The 13,424-nt window shown below is 59.8% G+C and overlaps 1 protein-coding gene across 1 annotated transcript in view; it reads right to left on the bottom strand.

Moving 5' to 3' along the window:
• The window catches only part of EFNA2 (ephrin A2), a 61,629-nt gene extending 50,761 nt beyond the window's left edge, over window positions 1–10,868 (bottom strand). Inside the window, exon 1 of the mRNA XM_054175381.1 lies at window positions 10,705–10,868. Coding sequence (XP_054031356.1) covers window positions 10,705–10,826 — 122 coding nt within the window. The 5' untranslated portion in view covers window positions 10,827–10,868. The remainder of the gene's footprint in view (window positions 1–10,704) is intronic.
• Window positions 10,869–13,424: the final 2,556 nt, after the last annotated feature.

The raw sequence follows: 13,424 nt of genomic DNA, 5'->3' as shown, positions 1-13,424 counted from the left end.
AGAGAGAGAGAACAAAACAGAACAAAGCAAAACAATAAACCAAAAGAAAGCAAACGAAAAGAAAGCAAAACCAAACCAAACCAACTAAAGCAAAATAAACCAAAATGAAATAAACCAAACCAAAATAAAACAAAATGAAATAAAACAGAATAAAATAAAGTCAAATAAAATCCCCCTAAATAAAATAAAGTTAAATTAAATAGCAAAATAAAATGAAGCCTACAAAAACTTAGCTGCAAACACACCAGGAGAAGCGGGCGGCTGCGGCCCCCAAATGAGGGCAAACGCGGCGCTGAGGCGGGGGAGATGATCCTGATGCACTGGGAGATGGGATGGGATGGGATGGGATAGGATAGGATGGAATAGGATGGAATAGGATGGAATGGGATGGAATGGGATGGAGGGGATCCAACAGTTTCTTCCCCCCTCCACCCCCCAGTTGTCCCAAGCCCCATGTGCGATTTCTCTGCCTTTTTGGCCCAGCCGGCGGCGGAGGGAACGGCGCTGGGGGAGATTGGGGCTGTACTAAAGAGCCGAAATACAAAGTTGAATTCTGGGGGTGGGGGCTGCGTGGAGCAGGAGCTTCATCCCCAGCAGGTTCTCCTGGGCTGAGAGTTTGCAGCGCTGGTTTGAACTTGGTGGAGGCCGGTGGAGCGCGGGGAACGCCGGCGGTGCCGGAGCGACGCCTGTGGGACCTGCTGCTGCATCGTCGCAGGGGAGCGGCGGTGCCGCAGCACCGAGTCCCAGCGTGGTAGGAGGTGGAAAGGGACCCCTGGAGATCATCCAATCCAAACCCCCCCCAGCTGAGGCAGGGGCACCCACAGCAGGGGCCAGCACCAGGTTGATGTTCGGTGGGGGTCGACTCGGCACCGGCGGCGTCCGCACCGACCGGCCGGGCGCGCAGGGAGACGACGGCGGCGGGGAAAATGGGAAACAAACACCCCAAAATGGGAAACAAACACCCCAAAATGGGAAACACCAACAAAAACCAGGCAGAAAACTGGCAGGTGAGGAAGAGCCCAGGGTGTGGAGCTTCATCCCAGCACAGCCGTCCCCGCTCGGGATGCGGTTGGGCGCCGCGGCATCACCTGCTGCTCCTCCACCATCTTCCCAACCGTTCGGGAAGCAAAATGTGGGATGAGAGGAAAAATTCAGAGAGAGAGAAGAAGAACAGGGGAAAAAAATAAATAAATAAACCCAAAAAAAAATCAAACCCACCCCGGCCTGAGCTGTTCTTGTGCATCGCTGCCCTCCGGTAATGACCCAGAGGAGAAGGTCTGACGGATCGGAGCAGGGCTGGGAAGCAGGAGCGCAGGGTCCCGCTGGCCCCCGGCGCTGCCTGGCATCGATAGCTGCGCCTTGTGGCATTTAAACCACTGCCAGGGATCGATAGGGCAGAGCACTGCCTGCCCCCACCCCCAGCACCGGGCTCAGCAGGCAAGCTGTGGGCAAAGTGGGCGCTGGGGGGCATTTCCAAACAGCATGGGAGGCCCAGTTGAAACCCCTCTGTATCAGGACCCCATCGGCCCAGCCGGGCGCCCCAGCTGAACCCCTTCTGCACCATGATCCTCCCCAGTCCAGCCCAGTCTGGAGTCCCAGTTGAACCCTCTCTGCGCCAAGAACCCTCCCAGTTCAGCCCAGTCTGGTCCCCACCAAGGTTGCTACATGGGTAAGAGCCATCAGACTCCCTACCAAACCAGTCCCTTCACCCAGCACCAGCCTGAGCCCCAGCTGGCAGCCCAGTAGGGCCGGGAAGGACAATGGGGACACCCCCAAAGCTCCCACCAGCCCAAGCTGGGGTTCGTGCCCAGCATCTCCAGCACTTCCGAACCACCATCAGCCCCAACAGGCTCAGTCCCTGAGCACCAGTGTGGTCAGACCCCTCCCTGCCCCAGACACTGCCAAGGGCACAAGGGAAGGGGAAGTCATTCCTCATCTTCGTTATTATTCCAGGGAGCAAATTTTCCTCCTTTGTTCCATTTTTTCCCCCCCACTGTTGGTGCTTTGACCGCCTCGTCCCCCTCTGAAGTTTGGGATCCTCCCACCCCTGGCACTGAGGGCTTGGGAGGGGAGGGTGTATACACAAAGCCCAGTTTCAATCAGGGGTAGGGTGGAGGGGGGGTGGCTCTCCCAATCCCTCTGGAGAAGGATCCCATATCCCTTTTTTGTTCCCCCACATCACGTCCCCGGCGTCGCCATCCGGCACACGGCAGAGCTGCCGCAGCCTCGTGCCCAGGGCTGCTGGTCCAGCCCCACCAGCTCGAGGGACATGCACCAAGGGATGGCCACCAGCCAACATCTGGAGGCCAAGCTCCTGGCTCTTCACCCTGGGCTGGGTGGGGACCCTCCACCTGCATCGCATCGGCGGTGAGGGTTCACGCCAGCCTCTCGCTGAGGAACAGGATAAGGCCAGGAGAGGATGGGTGAAGCGGTGCAGAATTTGTCCCCCCGAGGCTGTGGACACCCTGAGGACTGAGCTCAGAGGAGCCCTGGCTTAAACTCCTCTTGCCAAAACGAAAGCCATGCCCTGAAGGTCACAACGGTGCCTGCAGCCAGGGCTGGTGAGGAGGTGTCCCACCAGAGGAAGCCTTGGGAACCTGCTCTTTGCTGGAACCACCTCCCAACCCGCCCCAGGTCTCCATTTCTCCCAGCAGTTCCCGGCTCTGGGGCTCAGCAGGAGACCTTCCAGCAAAGCCATCTCCCAGCCACCCCTTGGCAGCTCCATCGCCGCGGCTCTCACCACGGCCAACCAAAGAAACCCAAATTCCACAGCGTTGGAGCAGCAGAGCCAAACCCAACCCCTGTGCCCCGGAAGGTCCAGTGCCCACCACCCCCCCCCCCCGCCCCCCAAGTCTTTCCAGTGCCCTACTAGGCAGGCTGCCTTCACCCCCTGAACAAGCAGCCCACCCCACAGCCTTTTCTGCTGGGCTTTTGAGCGAGGAGCCTCATTAAGAGGTAATTAGCTGGCGAACAATGGGGAAGCTATTTAGCAGCCCAGCCACAGCAGCAGCAACAAGCAAAAGGGGGAGAGGAGGGAGGAGAAAATAAATAAATAACTAAATAAATAAAATAACTAAATAAATGACACCACCCTGACTGCCCAGGAGCACACCGGGACCCTGCTGGCTGCCAGCACCCTGCCCGGATGGTGCCACGGCACAGGGCTGGCCAAACAGCCTTCCTCCTGCCTGTCCTGCTCTCCAGCTTCATCCATTCCCAGTTTTCCTGCTGGGGTTCAAAACGAGCCCCAGTGCATCACCCAGCGGGTTGCTGCCACCCTGACACGGCTCCCACTCAGCCCGGTGGGCACCGGGCACCTCAGGGCACCAGGCACCTCATGCCCGGCGGCCGGCGAAGAAAGGCTCATCAGGCTGTTGGCAAAGAGTTGACACCCACACAAAGACCTCAGTGAAAACAGCAGCCCTGGGTTTGGGGTGTCCCTGGCTTTGGAGAGGTCTCCTGAATTCCTTTGGCAAAGACCAAAGGGTCAGTGCCAGTGCGACTGACACGGAGAGCGGTGTCAGCGCTGCCGGCTGTGTCGCCACCCCTGGGAGCTCAGAGGCCAACCTGGGGCTGGCTCTTGGTTTCAAGAGGATGTTCCCAGGGCAGGAAAACAGCCAGGCCTTGAGCCGGGCTCTGAGTGGGTCAGAGTGGTCGGGAGAGGGGGACAAAAGAATTTCAGCTCCTCTTCAGGTGTCAACGCCCAGATCGGTCCCATTAAATCCAACGGAGCAGGGCAGGATCTCTGCCCTGAGTGAAGGTGGTGGAAAGAGGGGGAGGGGGTAGGGGGGGATAAAGAACCAAAAAAAAAAAACCCATCTTGGATGAAAATTAAACCTCTTAAAATCCTGATTAATATCTAACACAAAAGGAGTGAACATTTCCCCCGTCAGGAACAAGCAGCTATTTAAAGAACAATTGCTGCAATTTTTGCAGCTGAACCCTCGGTGTCAGCCCCGATGCAGGTCGGGGAGCTGGGTGGCCACAGCACGCAGGGTGGATGCTCAGAGACAGACAGACAGACAAAAACCTGGCTGCTGAGATCTGTGTTTGCAGCCCCCAAGTGATTTCTCCACCAAAGGAGCAAATGCGAGCGACGTGGAGATGGTCGCAGGCAGGTGGTCCTCAGCACGCTGCTGGGTTTGGGGGCATCTGGAGTGGTTATTGATGTGTGCAAAGCGAATCCATTTCACAGTATCAGAGGACTGCTTGGGCTGCAAAAGCCCCCTCAAAGGTCATCAAGTCCAACCATCAACCCAACACCACCCAGGCCATCAAACCATGCCCTGAATTTATGGGGGGGGGAAGTTAACTGGTGGCTGCACGTCCACACACACACAGAGCCACGCCAGCTGGAGAAGGCCTCAAAGATCACCAACACCAACCATCAGCCCACCACCACCTCAGCCATCAAACCATGTCCCCCACCTGCTATGCCTACAGGAGGCTTTTTTAACAAGCCCAAGCTGGATGAGGCCTGGGCTGGTGGGAGGTTGTCCTTGCCCACAGCAGTGGGGTCAGAACTGGGTGATCTTGAAGGTCCCTTCGGACCCAAACCACTCTACAAATGAACACGAAAACCAGAGGGAGATCTAGGAGAGCACTTTGAAAGCTCTCCAGTGGCAAACTGAAGGCATCCCACTCCCCTTCTACCCCATCCTCACTCCCATCCCCTTTGTGCCTCTCCCCACTGCGGGACAGGCCAGGGAACCCCCCCCGGGGGAGATGCCAACCCGGCGGCAGCACCGCTTGCCCCTAGCCCTTCCTCGCATTAGGATGCGACTCGTGGCCAGCATTTGGATACCAAACGTGTGACCAGCAGGGAATGTAATTGCTGTCCCTGGAAAAGGGACAGGCAGAGAGACAAGAAGGGAGAGGGGGGGAGAAAAAAAACCCTTGTCAGAGACGCTGGACCTGTTTGTATCTGCTCTCCATTAACCGCACTCGCCGCAGACCTGGGCTGGTGGAGAATAGCTAACGCGGCTTAACGGGCTGGAAAAGCGGGGAGGGAAGGGCTGCAAACGATCTCAGCACAAAGGGAGAAGGGAGCAGATCACAACTAGGGGAAAAAGAAATAAATACATATACATAAGCGCAAGAATTGTGCAGGAGGATGCAGGACGTGGCCACTGGAACCACCGAAACCACCCCACGACCGCTGCCGGTCCACCCCCAGCCCGGTGTGCCTGGTGAGGGGACAGGACCTGCTGGTTATGCCAGAGCCACCTGAGGGGCTGAGGTCAAATTCGTGTCCAAATCACCCCAAGGGGGTTGGGGGATGCAGACCCCAGGGTGTTACCTACAGGAAGGCAGAGGTGGGGAATGGAGGGTTGGGAGTTGACCCCAAAGGTCTCGGCTCTGGATGGAGCTGGGAGATGGAGGTTTGGGATGGGATATGGAGGTTTCAGGTGGGACACGGAGGTTTTGGGACCCAGCCCCAACAGCACCAATCCTGCCCTGGTACAGAGGTGTGGATGTGGATGGGCACATCCAGCACCATGCATGCTCCCCCGAGGTCAAGCTCTCTGCTTCAACCACCCCACTCCAGCACCAAATTCTGCTGGGAAAGAGCCCAAATGTGCGTTGGCTTCACTCCCTCAAAGAAGCCAGCACAGGCAGGATGCCAGCATCCTGGCACAAGCCCTTGTGACCCAGGGGTGGGCACAGTGCTCAGACATGGGCAGTTAACAGGGCACAGCCCCAGCACCGGGGGCTTTGCCACCGCTCTCCGCACCCTGAGCTCCCGCACAAAGCACCGGGAACGCGGCTCTGGGAGACGGCAATGCAGGGAAAAAGGGGCACAAAAGCCAAGGGGCTGGGGAGCACAATCCAGACCTACACCCCCCAAGATGTGTCCTCATCACCCCAACTATTCCATCCCTGCAGCACAGCCACCCTTCACTCACTCCCAAAAGACAGGGTGCACAAAAAGACACACCACACCCCCCCCCAAAGTCCTGCTCCGCCGTCAGCGGAGCATCACTGGCCAGCCGTGGTTAAATCCCCCTGCTAGAAACCATTCCTCCAGCTTCTCCATCCCGGGATTGGGGAGTGCAGAGGAGCAGAACAGAAATCCCAGCTGTGCTCACAAAACCAAAGAGGGGGGTGTGGGGGAATAGAAGAAGAAGGAGGAAAAGAAAAGGAATCAGGAAAATAAGCTTTGCGAGGCAGGGAAATGACCTCACAGTTAAATATAGGCCACGGGTAAAATCTAGACCATTTACAGCATTTGTAGCTGTTCTGTAAACAGGGAAGAGGAAAATCCCAAATACTTTGCCTGTTCCCTCTCTGTGGATACAATAAAAACCCCTCGGCAGCACGGCCGGGAACGGCGTTGGGCTGCGGGAACGCATCCCCCGGCGGCACCGTAACCTGCCCGGCACCGGAGCCCTGCGTAGAGCAGGGCATTGAGAACACATCCCAAACCCTTCGTCCTTCCTCAGCCTTCCAGAGCTTTCCATGCACAGCCCCACGAGCCGAGGGGGTGGGGGGAGGTCCCAGGATTGGGGTCCCTCTGAGGCTGGGTCGCTCCTTCCCGCGGAGCTTTTCCCGCCTTTCCGCGGTGGTTCCCCCCTTTTTTGCCGCACCGTAGCGAGCTCGAGGTGTTTGCTCTGAACCCTGCTGCTGCACAGGGGCTGTGTGAGCGCGGGGGGCTGAAGCTGGAGCCCCCCAAGCCACCGAGGTGATGCCATCCTGCTGGTGGGTATCAGGACGTGCCTCTCATCGGGTCCCAAGGCTGTAAATCCACACAGGAGCCCTGTGGGGAGAGCGGCTCCCGGCCACGCTGGCTGGAAAACGGTGGCCCCCACAGTCCCCCAAGACCCTATGAAAGGAAGAGCTTTGTCCTGGTTAGACCCTTACCCACAAATGCCAGACCCCTGTGCCAGCCAGACCCCTGCACAAGATGCTGGATGCCTGCTCATGATGCTCTGGTCAGACCCCTGCCTGCAGCATCAGATCCTCGTCCTGGCCAGATCCCTGCCCACCATACCGGACCCCTGCCTGGGATGCTGGATCCTTGTCCTGGCCAGACCACTGCCCATGATGCTGGATCCTTGACCTGGCCAGATGCCTGCCCAGGATGCTGAATCCTTCTCCTGGCCAGAGCCCTGCCCACAATCTCAGACTCCTGCCCACGACGTGGGACCTCTGCCCCATCTAGACCCCTGCCCATGCTGCCAGAGACGCCAAGAGCCCCACTGAGCTCTTGCCCCTCATGTTCCCACCCACAGGCACATCACCCTGGCCAGGGAAAACCCACACCATCCCCTGGCCCTTCTGAGGGCACGACCAACACACCCAGGAGATCCCAGCAGGTCACCGCAGCCACGGAGCAAACCCTACAGGGAACAGCGCTGGGAGAGGAAGATCTCTTCTTCCTCCTTCAGCCGTCCCCGGGAGTCAGAGCTAACACCACCCCTGCGTCCTTCTCCACTCATACACTTAAAAAACAACCCCCCAAAAAGCCCCCAAAACCTCACCAAGCCCAAACCAAACCAAGACACCCCACCCCCCAAACAATAATCTCTCAAATCCACCACGAGCGGCTCAAGGGTCTCCCGAGAGCAGGCAAAAAAAAAGCAGCATCCCAAGGAGCCACTTCTTTATCATTTAGCCCCAATTCTGAACTCCAGAATTATTCTAACCTGGAGAACCAGGAGATTTATTACCACCTTTGATAAAAATATAGATCCTACCTGAAAGGGGGGGGGGGGGGGGAACCACCCCACCATTCCTCACCAGAGCAGGTCTGCCAAAGCACCGAGCGGTTTAAATCAGGGGTGGGTTGTGTGGGTTTGGGGGTTTTATTCTCCCCCCCTTTTGGGTTTGTGTTTTTTTTGAGGGAGGGTTAAAAAAGGAAAGATAAAGCAGCAAAAAAAAAAAGCAGAGCTAGGCTGTTCTTGGGGGTTTTGTTGTGTGTGGTTGTTTTTTTCCCCTCTTTAAGGATGAGATTTGTCTTCCAGTTAACTCCAGAGGCAGACGAAATAACACCCAGCGCTGGGCACGGAACGGGGAGGTGGTGGGGAGGGGAAATAAATGGGGAGTCGAAGAACTCGTTGGCAATTTCTCTCTTGGTGAGGTTTCAGTCGTTAAGAGTCACGGCCTGGAAGCCAGCCCCGAGCCCACTGCGACAGGGGCGCTCCCAGGTTGGGGAAATTTGGGTCACAGCCCCGGCGCCCGGCGCTGCGGACGTGCCTGCTGAACCCACCAGCCATTGTCTGCTCTTCCCCTCCTGCCCCTTTCGCTCTTCCCCCTCCCCTGTTTTATCTTCTCCCCCCTACCCACCACCCCCCTCCCCCAAATTCCTTTCCCCCCACCCCCACCCCTTGCCAATGTCAGATGGAGAAAAATCCATTGGGATTTTCATGCCCATGCCAAACCACCACCTATTTTTGAGGGTGAATTCCATCCAGCCCAGCCTCTCTCTCTCTCTCTACGAGGGGAACGCGGGCGGCTGGCAGGGTCGAGACGAAGCCACCCCCAGAGCCACCCCCAACACCAGGACCAATTGCTGGCTCCTGGGACACCTCTCACCCGAGGCCCACCGAAGGCTACTGTTGGAAGATAGGGCACAAGCCATAGGAACCTTTGGGTGCCAAACGGCTCCGACCGCTCAGGCGATGCCGCCCTGGCCTTCCCCCAACCGGGATGGACCCAGGGAAGTGGAGGAGAGGGAAAAAGGGGGGGGGGGGGGGGGGGGAACCTCACACATGTTTGGTATTTGGGGGAACAAAAGAAGAAAAAAAAAGAAAGAAAAAAATGAAAGAAAAAAAAAAAACGAAAAAAGAAAAGAAAAAAAAAAAACGAAAAAAACAAAACAAAAAAAAAAAAAAGAAGAGGAAAAAAAAAAAAAGAGCCCCAAAGTGTGGGAGTCAGAGGAAGGACCAGGAGGAACTGTAACCAAAAACTTTGCAATGGGCAGAGGAGGGAGGAAAGAAAAAAAAAAAATCATAATAAAATTCCCTGCCTCTTCCAATCCCCCACAAAAATGTGAGGGGAGATAATAAAATCCATATGCACCGCGGGCGGCCCGCGGCGGAGGCACCGCCGCGCACAAAGGGGACAGGCAGGCCCCCAGATTTTGGGGTGAGCTCTGGGAAGATGGCACCCAGTTGCTCAAAACCCTGCCCCCCCCCCCCCCGCTGTGAGGGGGGACACACGGCCAGATGGGCAGACAGACGGACGCCCCACGCTCCGAGGCGCTCGGCCCCCCCCCCCCACCTCCCTCCAGGCGCCGGCGCTGGGTGCCCCACGGCCGCCCCGCGGAAGGGCGGCCGAGAAGTTGGATGGACTGAGAGGGTGCCAGCGGGAGGGGGGTGGTTGGGAGAGGAGGTGATGGCACCAAGGGTCCTCTGTCCCAAGCAAGGGACAAAGAACCGCTCGTTTCACCCCAAAAAGAGAACAGCCCAACGGAGAGGGCCGCGGGCACAGTGGTGCCCACCGCGGAAGCGGGCATCGCCCTGTGAGCCCCCTCCCGGCTCAGCTCGGTGGGGGACACTGCAGGGCAACACGGGTTAAGTGGGGGGGAAGATGGGGGTTTGAAATGAGGTTTGGGGGGGGGGGGAATTTTCCAAGAGGCACCAAAAATGGGCCCCAGCTCAGCCTCCCTGGGGTTGTATTGAGGGGAGAAAGGAGCTTGGAGGGAGGTGGTCCTGCGCGGGGGGGAGGGGGAGGGGGGGTTCGGGTCACGGCTACCTGAGGTGGCTACAGAATCCAAAGCTCACCTCCAGCTCCCCAACAGTTTTTAGGGTTCCTCAACATTCTGAACAAAAGAAAGACGACAGAAATGAAAAAACTCTGGTTGGGAAAAGAGGGGGAAAGGGGGAAAAGAAAAACAAAAAGGAAGAAAAAAAAATGGATGCTTGGGAAAACACCAAAAAAAATAAAAGGAAAGGGAAAAAAAAGGGGGGGGAATAAAGTAAAATAAAATTAAAATCTATATTCGAAGAGAGAAGAGAAAACGGAACCAGGCAGAGAGTTCTTTACCAGGAGGGAAAGAAAACGGGCAGCAAAACGGGGCTGGGCTGCCCCGAGCTCCCGGGCACCCCCCCGTACCCCAACTGGGCATCCCCCCCGTACCCCTACTGGGCACTCCCCCGTACCCCTACTGGGCACCCCCCATCCCGCCCCCTAAACGGGCCCATTTCAACCCCTTCCCCCCCCCAAATCGTTACTTTAAACCCTCCCGTGGCCGCCTCTCCCCCTGCAGCCCCCGGCGCCTTTTACCGTATTTCGTGGTTTTTTCGCGGGATCTTCACCGACCGCCCCCGGGAGAGGGACCGGGGACGGGGAGTTGGGGTTGGGGGGTAGGGGGTGAGAACTTGAACTTGCCCGAAGTTGGTTGTAGAGGGACTGGGGGAGACGGGGGCCCCACCGCCACCCCCGGCGCTGCCTCCCGAGGAACGCGACCCGCCCGCCGGTGATGCTCCCGGGGCTGCCGCAGCCCCCGGGGACGGCTCCCACTAGAGAACTTTGGGGAGGGGGAGGGCAGCCGGGGGTTGCCCAGCTCCGTTTACCGGAGTGAACCGGGGGCTGAAGCGAGACCTGAGCCACAACGGAGGGCAGCGGCCGCCTGTCACCGGCGGAACGGGGGCTGCGGGCGCACCGGGGAGGGGGGATAACGACCATAACGACTAAAACTTGGGGCCCCACCGGTCCCGATCCCCGGTCCCGATCCACGCCGCTTCCCACCCCGGGCCTCACCTGGGATTGCTCCGGTTCCAGTAGACAGCGTACCGATCCGAGATAACTTTCCCGGTCTCGTCGGTCCAGACGCAGACACCGACGAGGGCGGCGAGCAAGGCGGCCGCCTCCCAGCGCAACATCGTCCCGGCCAGCGGCGGGCGCGGCTCCGGCCGCTTTAGGGGGCGGCGGGGCGGCGGCGGCGGCGACGGCGGCGGCGGCGGCGGGCGGCGGAGCCCTGGGGCCGGCCGGGGGCGGCGGGCGGGCGGCGGGCGGCGGCGGGAGGGCGGCCAGCCCTCACCATCGCCCGCGGCCCCGGGCGCCGTCAGCGGGGAAAGTTGGGGGCGGCCGCGGTGCGGCGGAACCGGGGCAGCCGCATCCCGTTACCCCGGGGACGGCGGGGACCAAATCGGTTCCCGCTAAATGCCGGGATGGCGGCCCCGGAACCGGGAACCTTCCCCTTTTTCCCAACCAACCACCACCCCGCACCGAAACTTCAGCCAAGTTCCTCCGAGCCCCGTTCCGCCGCCGCCGCCCGGTACCGAGCTCCCGGTGCTATCTCCGCAGGTGCGGGTTCAGCTTCTTCCTTTCCCCTCCCTTCGCCTCTTCCCTACCCGCGGCTCCTCCGCTCCGGTAACACCGGAGAGACAAAGGCCGGGCCGGGGAGGCCGCTGCTCCCTCAGTGCCGCCGCGCCATGCTGCGCCCGCCGCCCGCGCCCCCGCCCCGGGACACGCCCCGGGACACGCCCCGAGCGGGGCTCCGCCCCCTGCCGCCGCCGCTGCCGCCGCCTCTGACACGTTGTTGCCGCCACCGGCCGCCGCGCGCGCCCCCGGCGCCGGTCCCAGGGTGGGGCCCCCGCGCGCGCCGCCTCCGTCATACATCTGCGGAGAGAGGGGAGGGGGGAACCGGGAACCGAGACGGGGGGAAAAGGGCACCGGGAGAGGGAACGGGAACCGGGAGGGAGAAAGGGAATCAGAAGGAGGGAACGAGCACCGGGAAGGGGAACGGGAACCGGGAAGCCGAGACGCGGAAAACGGGGCACCGGGAGAGGCGAAACGGCCAGCGGAGGGGGAAGGGGAACGGCAGAGGGAACGGGAACCGGGAGGGAAAAGGGGAATCAGCAGGGGGGAGGGGAATCGGGAGCTCGGGGTGGGGAAAGAGCACCGGGAGAGTGATCGAGAATCGGGAGGGGAGACGGGCACCGGGAGGGGGAACGGGAATGCGGGAGGGGAAAAGGGCATCGGCAGAGGCAACAGGAACCGGGAGGGGGAATGGGAATGCAGGAGGGAAAAAGGGCACCGGGAGAGGCAACAGGAACCGGGAGGGGGAATGGGAATGCAGGAGGGAAAAAGGGCACCGGGAGAGGCAACAGGAATCGGGAGGGGGAACGGGCGCGGGAGGGGTAATAGACGCCAGTGGGCAAAAGGATACCGGGAGAGAGAACGGGCACCGGGAGGGGGAAACCAGGCACTGGAGATCGGTAGCAGGAAACAGCAGGGAGGGAACCGGGCACCGAGGATAGGGAATGGAGGTAGGAACCAGGCACCGAGGTGGTGGGGAGCTGGGCACTAGGGGCATGGAAAGGGGAAGGAGGTCAGGGGACTGGGGACTGGGGACTACGGAACGGACACCGAGGGGGGAAAGAGGGAAATGGGGGGAAGCAACAGGCACCAGGGGTGGTCACACGGGGGGGTGGGGGTGGTAGTGTCAATCCAGAACTAGTGGCACTTTGGGTAGAGCCAGACACAGCCTTGTGTCCTTGCCAGCCATGGGCACCATGTGCCACAGCCCTCACCCCACCCCGTGGGCACTACGGTCTGCCAGGGCACTGGCACAGCTGCAGGGCTGTGTCTGGCCCCTGCGAGGCCAGACCTCAGCCCTGTGGGAAAATCCAGAGGGATTTTTGACTGCAGGTGTGGCACCCACCCAGCCATGGCACAGGGAGCCCCATTCCCAGGAGGAGACAACCCTGCTTGGGCTGCCTGGGAAGGCTGGTGGTGCTCAGCAGGGCAGGACCCAGGTCCCTCAAGTCCCCACATCACCCCTCAGGTCCCCAGATCATCCCCATCAGGTCCCCAGATCGTCCCACTCAGGTCCCCAGTTCACCCCTCAGGATCAGGTGTTCAAGAGGGGATTGGACGTGGCACTCGGTGCCGTGGTCTGGTCATGAGGTCTGTGGTGACAGGTTGGAGTCGATGATCTTCGAGGTCTCTTCCAACCTCGGCGATGCTGTGATGCTGTGATCCCAGATCCTTACTTCAGACCCCTAGGTTCCCTTCTCAGGTCCCCATAACCCTCCCCAGTTACCCTGATCATCCTCCTCAGTTGCCCAGTTCAGGCCTCCAGATCTTTCCTTCTCACCCCTAGGATCTCCCCATCAGATCCCCAAAATCCTGCTCCCAGCTCTCCTCCAAGTTCAGCAAACTCAAGCATCCAAGTGGCTCTTGCTGCAGAAGGAGCAGACATGGGCAGACCCTAGGGACCTTGGTGAGTCCCTCTTGGAAAGGGTTCAGACCACCCCTGAGCCCCTTGGAAGCTCCTCAGGTGCCTCCAGGTGCCAGCTGTGTGGAAGATCCGAGGGGAGCAAGCAGCTGAGGTGCTCCCACACCTCCCCCTCTGCCTCACTGCACATCTTTGTGCTTCAGCATTTCAATGTGCCCCCTCCCCCCCCCCCCCAAAAAAAGCCAAGCCTCACCCAAACCTGCCCTCACCTGAAGGGCTTTCGGTCTGGACTTGGTTG

This window comes from Dryobates pubescens, chromosome 31, assembly GCF_014839835.1.
Source record: "Dryobates pubescens isolate bDryPub1 chromosome 31, bDryPub1.pri, whole genome shotgun sequence".
In the NCBI taxonomy this organism is placed as follows: Eukaryota; Metazoa; Chordata; class Aves; order Piciformes; family Picidae; genus Dryobates; species Dryobates pubescens.
Note: the sequence above shows the minus strand (reverse complement) of the source record. Positions and strands in the feature narration are given on the sequence as shown.